This window comes from Procambarus clarkii, chromosome 5 (assembly GCF_040958095.1).
Source record: "Procambarus clarkii isolate CNS0578487 chromosome 5, FALCON_Pclarkii_2.0, whole genome shotgun sequence".
NCBI lineage: Eukaryota > Metazoa > Arthropoda > Malacostraca > Decapoda > Cambaridae > Procambarus > Procambarus clarkii.
Window position 1 is genome coordinate 1,402,475 of NC_091154.1, and position 18,465 is coordinate 1,420,939.

At 52.5% G+C, this 18,465-nt stretch overlaps 1 protein-coding gene across 7 annotated transcripts in view; it reads left to right on the top strand.

The window, feature by feature from the left end:
- LOC123766742 (uncharacterized) overlaps window positions 1–18,465 on the top strand; it is a 65,630-nt gene that overhangs the window by 21,057 nt on the left and 26,108 nt on the right. For all 7 annotated transcript variants that reach the window (XR_011230877.1, XM_045756075.2, XM_069337931.1 and 4 more), the window contains 2 exons: window positions 3,619–4,512; window positions 4,777–9,514. Coding sequence is in view for 6 of the 7 variants with exons in the window: in XM_045756075.2 (XP_045612031.2) it covers window positions 3,619–4,512; window positions 4,777–9,514 (5,632 nt within the window). In the remaining variant the exon portion in view is untranslated. The remainder of the gene's footprint in view (window positions 1–3,618; window positions 4,513–4,776; window positions 9,515–18,465) is intronic.

Consider the following 18,465-nt stretch of genomic DNA (forward strand, 5'->3'; position numbering starts at 1 on the left):
TAGTATGACATCACACGTCACCGTACTGCTGTCTGCTCAGCTCCCCCTCCCCTGGGAGGGGGAAGGGGGAGCCCCAGACCCTTCACGCCGTTTCGCAAGCTGTCTTGTGCTTTGTTTCACCTCCGGCCTGCTCATGCGCCGCCTGAGCCATCCTGGTCTTTGGACGGAGTGCTTGCTTACCTCTCGTCTCCTCGTTACGTTGTGGCCCCTCCGGTCCAGGATTGTTTCTCCAAGGCTCTTTTCCTGTTGGCATTAGCCTCTGGGGGGTCGGGTCAGGGAGCTTCATGCTCTCCTCCAGCGCAGGGGGTTTCTGCTTTTTCAGTCGTGGCGATTGTTTTGTTCGCCTGCAGCCGTCTCCTTCTTTTCTGGCGAAGAATGAGACTGCTGCGTTCAGGAGAGGTCCGTGGGTAGTTGATGCTTGGTTGGTATGGCCGGGGGTGCATCATGCTTTGTGTCCGGGGACGCGCTTTGGGTTGATCCGGTTTCCCTTCTTCCCTGTTCGCGGGTTTGGGTCTCCCAGGTTGTCTGCAGGGTTATCAAATCCAGCCAGCCTGCGGTCTATCCCCGTGCCCATGACGTCCGTAAGTTCACAGCTCTTGCTGCCGTCTTTGGAAACATGTCTTGGTCTGATATCCGGGCGCGGGGTTTTTGGTGGTCGAACAGGGTCCTAGCTGCTCGTTACCTCGTGAATGTCCCTGGGCCCCGTCGGGCTTGTGTTGCTTTAGGACGGTGGTTGCAGCCAGTTGTCTCGACTTCGAATTGAGGAGTGAGCGACGACCTCCTCCCGGGTAAGTCCCTCTTTCTCCGTCTGTGGGTAGTTAGCTCCGGGGAGCCAACGGAGCTTTCCCCAGAAAACCAGCATTGAATGTAATGAAACGCCATTTCCTGGGTGAGTCCCGGAGGCTACCCGGCATCCCTCCCTCCCTCTGGTCGGCATTTTTTTTGTGTTTTTGACATCCAGCCTCAGAACTGAGGTGTGGGTAGCCGGCATGAAGGGTCTGGGGCTCCCCCTTCCTCCTCCCGGGGAGGGGGAGCTGCGCAGACAGCGGTGTGGCGATGTATTACGTCATACTAGCTTTCTTGTTTTCTGTTGGGGAGTTCTATCCACTAGATCGGCTTTTGGTAGCAATTTTAACCAGAATAGGGGTTTGTTTTGGGGTGCTTACCTTTCTGGGTGCCTGATCCGGTCAATGGCAGACATAGAATGCTCCCAACCACAGGGGGGTTTCTATAGGCCGTTGCTCCTCTTGCCTCTCTGAGGGGGGGGGGGGCCGGGTCTATCCGTGGTCCCCGGTAGGCCTTAGAACTCCATATACATGAGTGATGCCAAAGTCTGACATTAGCATATCAGCCTGGGATAGCTCCAGGGAGCCTCCGGGACTCGCCCAAAAAATGGCGTTTCATTACATTCAATGCTGGTTTTTTAAAGATGGCATCTGTTTACAAGAGCCCTGAGGAAGCTGATGTGAACCCCATGTAGCCGCGGGAGTTTTGAATGGAACGTGAAAAATATAAATACCCGGAGGCGCGTTGCGCACCCCAGACGTGGGCCTGCAGGCGCGTTGCGCAGTTAAAGGGTTAAAAAGAGGCATTTCATTACATTCAATGCAGGTTTTTAGAATAACGCTTAAAAGCACAAGACGAAAACGAAAGTGGGAAAATGATGCCGTAAGATAATACCAGTACAGGTATATGGAATCTGTCTGGGGTTCTCACTGGCAGTTGCCAAAAATCTGTATTGAATTCGAATTCCTTACAAAAAAATGCAATGGGAACATTTGTGTGTTATTTGATGATGTGGTTTATAAAGTGGTCCCAATATTGGAGGTGGCAGCATATATGAATGATTGAATATATGGATGAAAAATATTTGTTAACCCTTAAACTGCGCAATGCGCCTGCAGGCCCATGTCTGGTTTGCGCAACGCGCCTCCGGCTGTTTTTATTTTTCACGTTCCATTCAAAACTCCCGTGGCTACATGGGGTTCACATCAGCTTCCTCAGGGCTCTTGTAAACAGACGCCATCTTTAAAAAAATCGTGGTCCACATTTCCGGGTGTGAGAGCCTCAGTAGTGAGTGAGCAACCAAAGCTGGCGCTCGCAACATAAGCGCACAGCACTGCTGTTCAGCGTGTGACCACACAGCATCGCCTAATAGTGTCAAAAAATATATATATAACTTGTATTATTTAGCCATGATAGTATTATAGAAGAGCCTGAGTGTGATAATGACTGGGGTACAATATTCAAATATCAGCGATTCAATGCTGTTCATGATGTTCACAGCGCTAGCCACAACACCACAGCATTATTTCGTCCATCTAGGAATCTTCAAATGACTTCTTAGGTTCTTTTTCAAAATAAATGTGTGGTCAATTATTCATTTACAGGAATTAGTGACCATTATTGTGATAATAGCAGGATTGTGGTTATAATTAGCATTGTGCATATTATTGTGGAAGGAGGAATTTTGGTGAGGGAGGGAGTGAGAGAATTGAGGTAGCCTCACTGTGTGGCAGCCACTCTTGTTTTGCTCACCATACTAGCTTAGTGGTTCGCTATGGGGAACACATATGTACATGGATATATACAGTGTGTGTATATAGTGTAATAACAGCAACAGGAGTATGTTGAGAGGAGCTATTTTGGTGAGGGCGTTGACGTCGTAATCGTAGCGTCATCTGCTGTGTGATTTCTCATGCAGTGTATGGTGGCAACTGTACTGTTTGAACACAATACTGGCTTACTTGCATAGTTCTGGTGAATAAAACATGTAGATAGGTATACATAACATACGTAAATAGTGTAATAAAAACAGTAAGAGTATGGTGGGAGGAAGGGTGATGGCGAGTATGATGATGGAGGAGAGAGGGAGGACTGGCTGGCTGGGTGTGGCAGCTCACACTCGAGGAGTTCTGTGTGTGTGTTGATGGTGAATGTATATAGTGTGTGACAGTGTATAGTCTGTAAATAGATTGTATATATACATAAATTAGCATGATACATGGTAAATATGTACAACATATGTGTACACAAGTGTCATGCACATAACACAGTGTCTTCGGACAGTACAGATGTTTTACTGCCATAAAATAGTGCACGTGTTCATTATACATAGGATTAGCACATAAAAACAAATAAAATGTATTTTGAACTGTGTGCAAAAAATGAACAAAAATATATTCGCGGCAGCTCGCGCGCCCCGCCCCGGGCGCCCCACCGGCCCCGGGAGCGTATGTCACGGGAGAACGGGAAATGATGACATCACGCGCCAACTTATGGACCCCATAGCAGCCAAAGTACGTACAATGTCAAATTTTTGTTGACATACCCATACTGAGGGAAGGGTGTTTGACACTTTAAAAAAAGAAAAGAATTTTTTCCAGAGAATTTATTTCCTGCGCACTGGGGGGTGTCATATTTAGAAGCCGAGCAGTTAAGGAGTTAATGACTGTTGCATATCCTTCATTTACTATATTATTCACTTTTCTCTCTCTGGACTGATCCCTTCACACCCCACGACAGATGAAACTGCAAGTAGCTAACAGTAATATGTGTGTAGGTTAAAATGGTATCTTACCATCATCTAGTATATTTGATGTAAGGTTTGTATTTCAGGGCAATAAGCAGTCAGAAAGGGTCCATTTAATAGACCAAACATCACCATCTCTGGGAGGCCCGGGAACATCATCTCTGGGAGGTCTGGATGACCCAGCGGTGCCCAGTCTAGAAGTCCCAGCATCATCCCGTCTAGAAGTCCCAGCATCATCCCATCTAGAAGTCCCAGCATCATCACGTCTAGAAGGCCCAGCATCATCACATCTAGAAGTCCCAGCATCATCACGTCTAGAAGTCCCAGCATCATCACGTCTAGAAGGCCCAGCATCATCACGTCTAGAAGGCCCAGCATCATCACGTCTAGAAGTCCCAGCATCATCACGTCTAGAAGTCCCAGCATCATCCCGTCTAGAAGTCCCAGCATCATCCCGTCTAGAAGTCCCAGCATCATCCCGTCTAGAAGGCCCAGCATCATCCCGTCTAGAAGTCCCAGCATCATCCCGTCTAGAAGGCCCAGCATCATCACGTCTAGAAGGCCCAGCATCATCACGTCTAGAAGGCCCAGCATCATCACGTCTAGAAGGCCCAGCATCATCCCGTCTAGAAGTCCCAGCATCATCACATCTAGAAGGCCCAGCATCATCACATCTAGAAGGCCCAGCATCATCACGTCTAGAAGTCCCAGCATCATCACGTCTAGAAGGCCCAGCATCATCACATCTAGAAGGCCCAGCATCATCACGTCTAGAAGGCCCAGCATCATCACATCTAGAAGGCCCAGCATCATCACGTCTAGAAGGCCCAGCATCATCACGTCTAGAAGGCCCAGCATCATCACGTCTAGAAGGCCCAGCATCATCACGTCTAGAAGGCCCAGCATCATCACGTCTAGAAGGCCCAGCATCATCACGTCTAGAAGGCCCAGCATTGTCATCCTGCAGCCCCAACAGTGAGGTACATAGCACTGACAGTGAGTAAACTCCACTCACTTTTGTTTATATGGTTTACATGTTTCCCTTTGTTTACACTGAGGTTTGTGTCGTCTGCAAACATTGACATGTATGAGCTCACTCCCTCAGTTAGGTACCATACTCCCACTGTCAGTTTGGTACCATTTTGAGCTAGTATAATGCACCATATAGATTCCATGGATGAGTTAAGAATGTTGCAAAACCATTGTATATGATAGTAATATTTTACATAATTTCTATATTTCAGGGCAAGAAACGGTCAAAAATGGGTCACTTGGCTAGCCCAGCATCATTTTGTCACGAGGGTCAAGCATCATCTTGGCTGGAGGACCAAGTGTCATCATGGTTGAAGGGCTCAGTGTCGTCCTTGCTAGAGGGTTCTGTGTTGCAGTGGCTGGAAGGCCCAGCACCGTCACATCTGGAGGGCTTAGTGCCATCACATCTGGAAGGCCCAGCACCGTCACATCTGGAAGGCCCAGCACCGTCACAGCTGGAGGGCTTAGTGCCGTCACATCTGGAAGGCCCAGCACCGTCACATCTGGAAGGCCCAGCACCGTCACAGCTGGAGGGCTTAGTGCCGTCACATCTGGAAGGCCCAGCACCGTCACATCTGGAAGGCCCAGCACCGTCACAGCTGGAGGGCTTAGTGCTGTCACATCTGGAAGGCCCAGCACCGTTACATCTAGAAGGCCCAGCACCGTCACATCTGGAAGGCCCAGCACCGTCACATTTGGAAGGCCCAGCACCGTCACATTTGGAAGGCCCAGCACCGTCACATCTGGAAGGCCCAGCACCGTCACATTTGGAAGGCCCAGCACCGTCACATCTGGAAGGCCCAGCACCGTTACATCTGGAAAGCCCAGCAACGTCACATCTGGAAGGCCCAGCACCGTTACATCTGGAAGGCCCAGCACCGTTACATCTGGAAGGCCCTGCATCGTGTCTTGAAGATAAAGTGTCATCACATCTGGGAGACCCAGCATCTCGGCATCTACGAGGCCGAGCAGCATCATCGTGCAAACGCAACACTAAGGTACATAGCAGTGACACTTTTGTGGACTCCAGTTGTGAGGACAACTCTACTGAGGCTGATGACAGTGACAGTGACTGGACTCCATGTGGCAGGAACAGTGACACTGCGAACTCCAGTGATGAGTATTTCAGTGACAGCAATGAGGGCAATAAAAGTATAAATAAAAAGGATAAATGTGAAAAGCCTAAAAAAGTTGCTTCACAAAAAGTCCCAAGTAAAAACTTGAACTTAACTGGACCTCTCAGTACTCAAGGGAAGAGTGACGCTGCAGATTTCAGTGACAGTGGTGCGGGCAAGAAAAGTACATGCAAAAATAAAAAGGATAAATGTGCAAAGCCTAAAAAAGTTGCTTCAGAAAAGGTCCCAAGTAAAAACTTGAACTTAACTAGATCTCTCAGTACTCAAGATGCGGAGTTTGATGTGCATCGGTCACTTGGACCATTTCCATACAACCCTCTTTGGAACAAGAGAGGCTTGTCAGAAAATATGGCTTCACAACATTCCCCGAGTGACAGTGTACAATTAGAGAAACCTCTCGCTGCTAAGAGACCAGGGACCTCAAGTGACAGTGTACAATTAGAGAAACCTCTCACTGCTAAGAAACCAGGGACCTCAAGTGACAGTGTACAATTAGAGAAACCTCTCGCTGCTAAGAGACCAGGGACCTCAAGTGACAGTGTACAATTAGAGAAACCTCTCGCTGCTAAGAGACCATGGACCTCTAGTGACAGTGTACAGTTAGAGAAACCTCTCGCTGCTAAGAGACCAGGGACCTCTAGTGACAGTGTACAATTAGAGGAACCTCTCGCTGCTAAGAGACCAGGGACCTCAAGTGACAGTGTACAATTAGAGGAACCTCTCACTGCTAAGAGACCAGGGACCTCAAGTGACAATGTACAATTAGAGAAACCTCTTGCTGCTAAGAGACCAGGGACCTCAAGTGACAGCGTACAATTAGAGAAACCTCTCGCTGCTAAGAGACCATGGACCTCAAGTGACAGTGTACAATTAGAGGAACCTCTCGCTGCTAAGAGACCAGGGACCTCAAGTGACAGTGTACAATTAGAGAAACCTCTCACTGCTAAGAGACCAGGGACCTCAAGTGACAATGTACAATTAAGGACACCTTTCACTGCTAAGAGACCATGGACCTTAAGTGACAGTGTACAAATGGGGAAACTTCTCACTGCTAAGAGACCAGGGACCTTAAGTGACAGTGTACAATTAGAGAAACCTCTCGCTGCTAAAAGACCAGGGACCTCAAGTGACAGTGTACAATTAGAGAAACCTCTCGCTGCTAAGAGACCAGGGACTTCGAGTGACAGTGTACAATTAGAGAAACTTCTCGCTGCTAAGAGACCAGGGACCTCAAGTGACAGTGTACAATTAGAGAAACTTCTCGCTGCTAAGAGACCAGGGACTTCGAGTGACAGTGTACAATTAGAGAAACTTCTCGCTGCTAAGAGACCAGGGACCTCAAGTGACAGTGTACAATTAGAGAAACCTCTCACAGCTGAAGACATGCAGGTCACTGCTGCCAAGAGATCACATCAGACACAAGAGTCAATTCCGTCCACTTCTCACAAGAATGGATCAGGTTTGTGTGAAAACGTTGCTTCCCAGCAGTCCTCAAATAACAAACTGCACTTGAGAGATCCTCTCATCATTCAAGACGAGCAATTCAGTGCCTCAAATGCACTATGCGAGTCACCGGGATCATATTCATGTGATTCTCACCAGAATTTGAGAGGTTTCCCTGAAAATATTCTCTCACAACACTTCCCATGCGACAAAGCACATTTCAAGGAACCACTTAGCACTGAAGAAAAGCAATTCATTATATTGAATGGACCATGTCAACCACCAGGACCATTTCCACCCAGTTCTCTGCTGAATGGAAAATGTTTCTCTGAGTCATACTACACCGTGGTAAACAAAGCCGGCGTGAGATTCCCACGACGGTGGCTCTGCTATTCGACAGCATCGGACTATGCATACTGTGAGGCATGCTGGCTTTTTGCAGATGCAGAGGGGGAGAGCTCATGGATAACAGGAACGAGTGATTGGTATTGGATTGAAAGTAATATTAAAAGACACGAAAGTTCTAGCCACCATCTGCAGTGCTGCATGATACTTGAGCAGAAACGTTTGCAGGAGAATTTGATGAAGAATGTGCAGGAAGATACAAGAAAGAATGCAGTCTTCTGGAGACAGGTTTTGGAAAGAATAATCAGTACAACACTGACACTAGCTGCCTCCTACATATCGCTGGGAAGTAGAAAGGAACAAGGAACTATATTTGATTATCATGGGAATTTTCTTTCCATTATTACACTGCTAGCAAAACATGATCCTGTGCTGGACAAGCTGCTACGTATGCCAGGAGCAGCGAGTAAGTTCTACAGTCTGAAATTACACAAGGACCTGATTGATTTACTTTCCAAGGGCATCAGAGATGAAATAATAAAAAACGTGAATACGGCACCATTCTTCTCCGTGATGATGACCACGACACAAGATCTGGGCAACACAAGCCACCTTAGTCAGGTAGTTCGTTACGTTTCTGTCTGCAATGATCACAATGGTAAACCACTAGAAATACAAATCAAAGAATCCTTCATGGGTTTTGTTTCTACTGACGGTCATTCAGCAGAGGGACTTGACATATTAAAACTACGCGGTCACGGTTATGATGGGACTGCTTGTATGAGTGGTGTATATGCAGATTTGCAAGCAGCCATTAACTCTATGCAACCAAAAGCTGATTATGTCCATTGTGCTGCTCACAACTTGAACGTAGTCCTGAAGGATGCAATGTCTAGTGTACCAGAGGTGAAGAAGTTCTTCACTATTATAAAACATGTACACAGTTTTTTCTCTCAAAACTTCAGTCAGTGGCACAAACTTGCCTACTTTTCATCTGTATCTAATGTCGCTCTAGAGTGTTTATATTCATCAAGTTGGTCATCGTGGCATGACACACTCTTAGCTTTTCGTTATGCCTTGGCAGACGTTCACAAACTTCTAAGCAACATTACTCTCCTGAGCAAGAAGGAAGAGGAAGTATCTGAAGCAACTGTTCTTCTATCAAACATTGAGCAATTTCAATTTATCTTTCTTACTGTACTAGTTACTAACATTTTTGAGTCTATCAGCAGTGCCTCGATACTACTCGAGTCTCCACGGTGTGATCTCGGCAAAGCTGCAGTTCTTCTCCGAACATCGTATACTGCTCTACAGGAAACTAAAAACAAGTATGGTTCCATCTGGGAGATTTCTGTAGGGATTGCCAGAATGTGGGGAGTATCGGAGTGCTTCGAAGAGTTCCAACCACCAAGAGTTGACAAACTTAACGACAAACTCACTGATAGCAAAAGATCAAAATATTCTGAAAAATGGTTCAAAGTGAATGTGTTTTATGCTACACTAGACATAGCTTCCACACAGACTAAACTTCGTTCTGATAGTCTGACTCATGTAGTATCTACGTTCAAAGCCATTCAGCCGTCAGTACTAGTGTCGGCTACTGACGACGAATTGTTTGCAGCTGGAGAAATACTAGTTAGACAATATGAAGCAGACTTGTCGCCAACTCTACCCAACCAACTTCTTGCATTTAGATCGTTGATTAAACCTGAACTCGGTAAGATGTCAACAGTGCTGGAAATGGCTTCACTTTTAATGGTGGAAAAGTACGTTCTCTCTGCGAGTTTTCCGGATATCTGCACGGCATGCACATTATTTCTCACATTACCAGTTACAGTGGTAACATGTGAGTCGTCCTTGTCAAAACTGCAGCACATTAACAGCTATCTTAAAAGCGTTATGTCTCAAGACAGACTCGGTAGTCTGGCCATGTTATCAGTTGAGAATGAACATGGAAAGAAGCTGAACATGTCAACCATCATTGACACATTAGTCATGCTGGTTACGAGAGAATCTGCTGCAGTAGGTGAGTGTATACTTATTTTATTTACAGACTAACTGTAATTAAATCTTTATATGAATTAACAAATCAACTTTTAGGCACACAGTAGACCTTTGTTTAGTGCGAGTTATCTAGCACAACTTTCACACAGCACGAGTATAGTTCTTGTGACTTGAGTTGTCCATAGCTTTTTTTGGCTTGCACACTTTTGGTATATTTTATTGTGGCCTCTCCCATATATTGTGCAACTATTGCCATCCCTCCCTGTAGAGTTAAAGATAATGTTTTCTCTTATGTAAATTAGTAAGTACAATATAGTATACAAAACTATATTGTAGTGTTTTTGTGACTAGGAAGTGAAGGGAGTGACTAAAACCTTAGAGGTTTTGAGACTTGGGCAGTCTCGGGAGATGCCCCTTCCAGAGTGGCGACGGAGGCATTCAAGTTGGTTCCTTCAGCCGTTGCGTATGGGTCTGACTAGTGGACCCCTTCCTTAGTGGTTTTATGGCTGCACCGGCTTTTTCTTTTGAGGCCAAAGCTTTGGAGGACGATTCTGCCCCGGGTCGTGGTGTGGAGGTTCATTGGGGTTTGGTAGGGGCGGACTTGGGGGCCTTGGGCCCTATCGGACCCCTCCTGGGTTTTCCTACCATTCGAGTAGGTCTTACTGTTACATGTATGAGGGGGGTTCCTTTACGCCCACCTTACGTACGAGTTGGTTTTGGTGTCGGCCCCTCCCCGGGTTTGGTTCTGTGTCCCTTCGGGTCCATCGGTTCTGTCCTTCCTGTTGGTAATCATAACCATTTTCTCAACATTACCATCTAGGACATGTCTTCTTTCTACATCATATCACAATCATTCAGTATCCACTCGATTTAACGGAATCTTTTATACCGATCTACCGGTAATAACGACCGGTTTGGGAGACCGGTATCTGGAGCCTCATATACCGGTCTGGCGGTGGATATAATCGTAGGTCGGCATTGGGTTAGTTTTGGTATCGGCAGACCCTCACATGGCAACAGGCCATCAACCTGCAAGGCATTGAGAGAGGGATAGGAGGCAGTGATTGATGGAGGGAGGCATTGAGGTGGAGAGGGAGGGAGAGTGTTGGTGGTGGTGGTGGTGGTGGGGGAGAGTGTTGTTGGTGGTGGTGGTGGTGAGGGAGAGTGTTGGTGGTGGTGGTGAGGGAGAGTGTTGGTGGTGGTGGTGAGGGAGAGTGTTGGTGGTGGTGGTGAGGAAGAGTGTTGGTGGTGGTGGTGAGGGAGAGTGTTGGTGGTGGTGGTGAGGGAGAGTGTTGGTGGTGGTGGTGGTGGTGAGGGAGAGTGTTGGTGGTGGTGGTGAGGGAGAGTGTTGGTGGTGGTGGTGAGGGAGAGTGTTGGTGGTGGTGGTGGTGGTGGTGGTGGTGGTGGGGGAGAGTGTTGTTGGTGGTGGTGGTGGTGAGGGAGAGTGTTGGTGGTGGTGGTGAGGGAGAGTGTTGGTGGTGGTGGTGAGGGAGAGTGTTGGTGGTGGTGGTGAGGGAGAGTGTTGGTGGTGGTGGTGGTGGTGAGGGAGAGTGTTGGTGGTGGTGGTGAGGGAGTGTTGGTGGTGGTGGTGAGGGAGAGTGTTGGTGGTGGTGGTGAGGGAGAGTGTTGGTGGTGGTGGTGAGGGAGAGTGTTGGTGGTGGTGGTGAGGGAGAGTGTTGGTGGTGAGGGAGAGTGGTGGTGGTGGTGGTGAGGGAGAGTGTTGGTGGTGGTGGTGAGGGAGAGTGTTGGTGGTGGTGGTGAGGGAGAGTGTTGGTGGTGGTGGTGAGGGAGAGTGTTGGTGGTGGTGGTGAGGGAGAGTGTTGGTGGTGGTGGTGAGGGAGAGTGTTGGTGGTGGTGGTGGTGAGGGAGAGTGTTGGTGGTGGTGGTGAGGGAGAGTGTTGGTGGTGGTGGTGGTGAGGGAGAGTGTTGGTGGTGGTGGTGGTGAGGGAGAGTGTTGGTGGTGGTGGTGGTGAGGGAGAGTGTTGGTGGTGGTGGTGGTGAGGGAGAGTGTTGGTGGTGGTGGTGGTGGTGAGGGAGAGTGTTGGTGGTGGTGGTGGTGAGGGAGAGTGTTGGTGGTGGTGGTGAGGAGGGAGAGTGTTGGTGATGGTGGTGGTGGTGAGGGAGAGTGTTGGTGGTGGTGGTGGTGAGGGAGAGTGTTGGTGATGGTGGTGGTGGTGAGGGAGAGTGTTGGTGGTGGTGGTGGTGAGGGAGAGTGTTGGTGGTGGTGGTGGTGAGGGAGAGTGTTGGTGGTGGTGGTGGTGAGGGAGAGTGTTGGTGGTGGTGGTGGTGAGGGAGAGTGTTGGTGGTGGTGGTGGTGAGGGAGAGTGTTGGTGTTGGTGGTGGTGAGGGAGAGTGTTGGTGGTGGTGGTGGTGAGGGAGAGTGTTGGTGGTGGTGGTGGTGAGGGAGAGTGTTGGTGGTGGTGGTGGTGAGGGAGAGTGAGTAGTAGGGAGTACAGTCCACAGGTACCTTTTTTTGGGGGGAGAGGACCCCTGTGGACTGTACAGTCCACAGGTACCTTTTTCTGGGGGGAGCCCCCTCGGCTCCCCGGAGCTATCCCAGGCTGATATGCTAATGTCAGACTTTGGCATCAGTCATGTGTATGGAGTTCTTAGGCCTACCGGGGACCACGGCCAGAACCGGGCCCCCTCAGAGAGGCAAGGGGAGCAATGGCCTATAGAAGCCCCCGTGTAGTTGGAAGCATTCTATGTCTGCCATCGACCGGAACAGGCACCCAGAAAGGTAAGCGCCCCAAAACAAACCCCTATTCTGGTTAAAATTGCTACCTAATACCGAACTAGTGGATAGAACTCCCCAACCGAAAACAAGCAAATTAGTGTGACGTCACACACTGCCGCGCCGCTGTCTACGCAGCTCCCCCCTCCCCGGGAGGGGGAAGGGGGAGCCCCAGACCCCCCGCGCCGGCTACCCACACCTCAGTTCTTGAGGCTGATGCTATAGGCGATGGTCGTGTGCTCTGGCTCCGGTGTCGCTACTGCACTGTGCTTTGAGTGTGGTGTTAGTTTTGTGGGTGCGAGAGCCAGGAGTTATCTTCAGTACTCGGGCTGCATGCGCCTAGGGCTGCCTTCCCTAGGTGCCCTGTAAGTACTGCCCTTGGGGCTTGGGGCCGCCTTCCACAGGCTCCTCGGGGTCTGCCTCTGCTGGTCCGTTTTACCTTTCGGTTTTTCGGCCGCCTGTTGGGCTCTTGGGTGTTCTGTTCTCCCTTGTTACCGGCAGGTAAGAGGCAGTTTGCACTGGTAGGGGCGCAGGGTGCTGCTCAGCTTGTATTTCCCGACATCGCGGCCGGCTCTGTTCCTTGGGGTTCGCTGTCCTCTTGCGGGGTTTTGTTTTTCTTTTTGTTTTTGCCTGGTGGGGGGTTCTGTCATTTTATTCAGTTTGTTTTTGCCCTTCCACTGTTCTCCTCGGTGGCGCCCCCTGCTAGGTCCCCGTGAGTGTACACGTCCCTGGGGTTCAGCTTTAGAAGTTTGCTTGGTAGTTTTGGGCGCCGGTTTGCAGCACCCTGCCTGGGACTACCTGAGCGCGAGTCCTCTTAAAGTAAACGCTCAGGACCCTGGGAATCCCCTAGGGGGCGCGTGGGTCCGATGGATGTGACCCCGGAGTCCCCACTCGCTGTGTGCGAGTTTGAGGGTTGCTCGGTCCCCTTGTCTCAGGGTGACCCTCATTGTTTTTGCCTCTGCCACGCTGCCTGTTGGGTCGGTGATACTTTCGACCCTGAGTCCTGTGAGTGTTGCTGCTTGCTTGTGACTCAATTTACCCAATCCTCTGATGATTCTATTCGGGTACAGGCGGCACGTGCGTTGCAGTCTAGGTTTCGTCTGTTGCAACGTGCTCGGTTGGTTGCTTCCCCGGATGCCCCGGGGCTGCCCCGCTTTGCTTTTCGAGACCCGGACTTGGGGGTGGGGGTCGCTTCGATCCTGGTTCAGTCCGCACCTCCTCGTCCTTCCCCTTCTGTTCGTTCTGGTCCCCCGCCCCTGCTTCCGGCCCCGAAGCGTCTGAGGGTTTCGGGGTCGGAGCAGGGGTTACTTGATCTCGAGACTCGGGCAGCTTCGGGGGTTGCCCCTTCCGGGGGGGCGGCAGAGGCTTTCGAGTCTTGTCTCCCGGCCGAAGCTTCAGGGTCTGACCAGTGGGCCCCCCTTCCTCCAGCTTTTCCGGCTGCTCCGTCCTTGTCTTGTGGGGTCGGGGCTTGGGGAGAGGACTCGGCCTCGGGTCCTGTGGTGACGGACTTCGAGGCTGGGGAGGGGCTGACTTGGGGGCCTTGGGCCCCGCTGGACCCCGCCTGGGTTTTTCTTCCCACTGAGCGGGGCTTATTGTTACAAGGAGTGGGGTTTTCTTTCCCCCCCTCTGCGTACGAGTTGGATTTGGTGTCGGCCCCTCCCCGGGTACGGTTCCGTGTTCCCCCGGGTACGTCGGTTCCGTCCTTCCGGAGGTTTTCGGCTTATCGCATCCAACCTGGTGTGGTGCGAGCGGCCTTTGCAGCTTACCTCCTGCGTGACCCGGATTATGCCTCGGAAATGGATCCGTCCACATTCAGGTTTGGGACTTCGTTCCCTTTCTGGCTCCGTTACGAGGTTCCGGAGTCATCCTGGCTAGCAGACTGCCGCTTGTTTGGTCTGGATTCCTGGCATTCCTTCTGTCGTTCCCGCACGCTGGAGTGGCGGGAAGCTTCCACGGTGCTTCAGGTTTTCCTGGGGGGTGAACTTGAGTACCTGAATGAGTGCTTGTTTGCCCCTGCCCTTCCTCGCGATGTGGGCGTTATTCAGCTCCATGTGCAGGTTCCCTCCCTTTCGGCGGCGCTCGTGGCGGAGGACTTGCGCGCTCGGGGCCTTTTGTGTTCGGCCTTGCGGTTCTTTTCCCTCCTGGAGCTGTCTTCGGATTGGCTCGTGGAGGATGTGGGGACGCTTGGGTCCGTCCCGGGGTCCGGCACCTTGTCCTCGGCTGCGCGTTCGTCGGCTGCCTTGTTGAAGCTGTTCACGCCGATTTTGCGGGATGCGGTTTCCCTGTTCTATGCTTCCCGTCTCGCGTGTCGGCAGGCGGTGCTGGGTTCCTCCGTGGAATCTGCTTGGGCTCTGGCTCTTAGGCGTTCTTCACCTTTTTGTCCTCTCCTGTTTGGGGCGTCGGCCGTGGCGCAGTTTATTCAGGCTGCGTCGGCGGCTTGTCGTCCGATGTCGGACTTGTTGGTTTTCCGGGGGTCCCGGGGTGGGTCTTCCCGGAAAGGTCGTGCCAGGGCTCGGGGTTCCTCTCGTCGTGGTAGGCCTCTGGTGTCAGGTTTGGGGTTGGCTCCTCCTGCGGACCCTCCCTCGTCTGGTCGGCGCGGTGTTCGCGCTGTGCGGGGTTCTGGGTTTCGTAAGGGTCGCCGGCCCTTTCGCGGTTTGCCCCTTTGACGGGGCGATAGGGGGGCGGCTTGCGCTGTTCGCCCGCGCCTGGTCCCACGATTCGTGGGCCTTTCGGGTCGTGTCTCGCGGCCTGCGGTGGCGTTGGGTGGCCCCTCCCCCCTTTGGGGGGTCGGGGCTGGCGGGGCAGGCTTCTTCCCCTGCGCTCTGTCGAGTCGTCTTGGAGTGGGTACGCTTGGGCGTCGTCGAAACGACGTCGTCCCTCAGATGGGTTTCCCGTCTGTTTCCGGTTCCGAAACGGGACTGCGCGGACCTGCGGTTCATTCTGGACTTGTCCCGTCTGAACCCCTGGGTTCATTGCCCCTCCTTTCGGATGACTACGCTGTCTCAGGTTCGGCTCCTCTTGGAGCCGGGTGCTTGGATGGTGTCCCTGGACCTCCGGGACGCTTATTGGCATGTCCCGATTCATCCGCGGTTCAGGGACTGGCTCGGTTTTGTAGTGGGGCGTCTTGAGTTACCGCTTTCGTTGTCTCCCGTTCGGGTTGAACCTGGCACCTCGCGTGTTCACACGCCTTACACGGGTTGTGGTGGCTCGTTTGCGTCTCCTAGGTGTTCGGGTGTTGGCCTACCTCGACGACTGGCTGGTTTGGGCTCCCAGCCAGTCAGCTTGCTTGCTAGCCAGGGATTTGGTTCTTTCCCAGCTCGCCGGGTTCGGGTTCTTGGTGAACTGGAGGAAGTCCCATCTGGTTCCCTCTCAGGTTCGGACTTGGCTGGGTCTCGTGTGGGACTCTCGGACCGCCTCCTTGTCTCTCCCTCCGGAGTCTCTCCTGCGGCTGCGGTCCCGCCTTCGTCTGTTTATGGAGGGCCCTCGGGTCACCCGGCGGTTGCTCGAGGGGCTGTGCGGGAGCCTGAACTTCGCGATGGTGGTCTACCCGCCGGGTCGGGTTTGGCTTCGACGGCTGTTCTGGTTCCTTCGGGGTTCCCCCTTCCGCCTCTCTCGCGATCGCAGAGTTCGACCCCCGGGGGACTTGCGTCGGTTGCTGCGTCACCGGCTTCCTCTTCGGGTTTTTCGGGGTTCAGTGCCTTGGCGCCTACCCGAGCCCTCGCTCGATGTGTACACGGATGCGTCGTCTCTCGGCTGGGGTTTTGTGACCAGTGCTCACCAGGCCAGCCAGGGGCGTTGGGATCCGTCCTTCCGTCGAGCTCACAGTACGGTGCGGGAGTTCGCGGCAGTGTGGTTTGCTCTGGGGAGGATTCGGGTGGCCCGCGGATCGACGATTCGGCTCCATTCGGACTGCTCTCCGGTGGTTCATTGCCTGAACCGCGGGGGTTCGATGCGGTCCTTGTCTCTTTGGGGTTGGTCGCTTCGGGTGACTCGTCTGCTGAGTTCTCGGGGTTTGGCTCTCCTGGCGGTTCACGTACGGGGCGTGTCCAACGTCTTGGCCGACGCCCTGTCTCGCTTCGTTCCCCTCTCCACGGAGTGGACGGTCGACGACGAGTCCTTCCGTTGGCTTTGCCAGACGTTCGGGCGCCCCGAGGTGGACCTCTTCGCGTCGGCGTGGTCGTGGCGTCTTCCCGTTTATGCGGCGCCCTTCCCCGATTGCGAGGCCGTCGGGGTCGATGCCTTTCGGCTCGACTGGTCGAGGTGGGGGTTCCTGTACCTCTTTCCCCCGGTTCGGCTGTTGCTCCAGGTCCTGACTCGCTTAGAGACTTACCGGGGGAGAGTTGTCCTTCTGGCCCCTTGGTGGCCGGCCCAGCCTTGGTTTCAGGCGCTGGTTGCTCGGTGTCCGAACCCGAGGGTTTTCCCGCGGCTCCGCCTCTTTCAGCAGATCGGGCCGGTACGTCACGTAGCTGGTTCGATCTTCTCCTCGAGTCTTCGCGTATGGTTTTTTTGACTCGAGTCTATCATCATCTCTATGGTGATCAGGTGGCCTCCTTGTTGGTGTCCCACCTGAGGGCTTCTTCTCGGCGGCAGTATGAAGTTTCCTGGCGGTCCTTCCGTTTCTTTTTGCGTCTTCGTCGTGTTAGCTCCTTGTCTGTTCGGGTGGTCTTGTCCTTCCTCTCGTGGTTGTTTCAGGACCGTCATCTTATGCCTAACACTGTCGCTTCGTATCGTACGGCGCTGGCGGAGCCGCTTCAGCTTGCTTTCGGTATCGATGTTACGTCTGCGCCGTTTCGCAAGCTGTCTCGTGCGTTGTTTCACCTCCGGCCTGCTCATGCGTCGCCTGAGCCGTCCTGGTCTTTGGACAGAGTGCTCGCTTTCCTTTCATCTCCTCGTTTCGTTGTGGCCCCTTCGGTCCAGGATTGTTTTTCCAAGGCACTTTTCTTGTTGGCTTTGGCCTCTGGGGGTCGGGTAGGGGAGCTTCATGCTCTCCTCCGGCGCAGGGGTTTCTGCTCTTTTGGTCGTGGTGATAGTTTTGTTCGTTTGCAGCCGTCTCCTTCTTTTCTGGCGAAGAATGAGACTGCTGCGTTCCGGAGGGGTCCATGGGTGGTTGATGCTTGGTTGGTCAGGCCGGGGGTGCATCATGTTTTGTGTCCGGTTGCGGCGCTTCGCCGTTATTTGCGCGCCACAGCTTCTGTGTCCGGGGACGCGCTGTGGGTTGATCCGGTTTCCCTTCTTCCCTGTTCGCGGGTTCGGGTCTCTCAGGTCGTCCGCAGGGTTATTAGGTCTAGCCAGCCTGCGGTCTATCCCCGTGCCCATGACGTTCGTAAGTTCGCGGCTCTTGCTGCCGTCTTTGGGAATATGTCTTGGTCTGATATTCGGGCGCGGGGATTTTGGCGGTCGAACAGGGTCCTGGCTGCTCGTTACCTTGTGAATGTCCCTGGCCCTCGTCGGGCCTGTGTTGCTTTGGGTCGGCGGTTGCAGCCAGTTGTCTCGGCTTCGAGTTGAGGGGTGAGCGACGACCGCCTCCCGGGTAAGTCCCTCTTTTTCTGTCTGTGGGTAGTTAGCTCCGGGGAGCCGACGGGGCTCCCCCCAGAAAACCAGCGTTGAATGTAATGAAACGCCATTTTCTGGGTGAGTCCCGGAGGCTCCCCGGCATCCCTCCCTCCCTCCGGTCGGCGGTTTTTCGCGTTTTTGACATCCAGCCTCAAGAACTGAGGTGTGGGTAGCCGGCGCAGGGGGTCTGGGGCTCCCCCTTCCCCCTCCCGGGGAGGGGGGAGCTGCGCAGACAGCGGCGCGGCAGTGTGTGACGTCACACTAATTTGCTTGTTTTCGGTTGGGGAGTTCTATCCACTAGTTCGGTATTAGGTAGCAATTTTAACCAGAATAGGGGTTTGTTTTGGGGCGCTTACCTTTCTGGGTGCCTGTTCCGGTCGATGGCAGACATAGAATGCTTCCAACTACACGGGGGCTTCTATAGGCCATTGCTCCCCTTGCCTCTCTGAGGGGGCCCGGTTCTGGCCGTGGTCCCCGGTAGGCCTAAGAACTCCATACACATGACTGATGCCAAAGTCTGACATTAGCATATCAGCCTGGGATAGCTCCGGGGAGCCTCCGGGACTCACCCAGAAAATGGCGTTTCATTACATTCAACGCTGGTTTTTTTTTGGGGAGAGGACCCCTGTGGACTGTACAGTCCACAGGTACCTTTTTTTTTTTTGGCGAGAGGACCCCTGTGGACT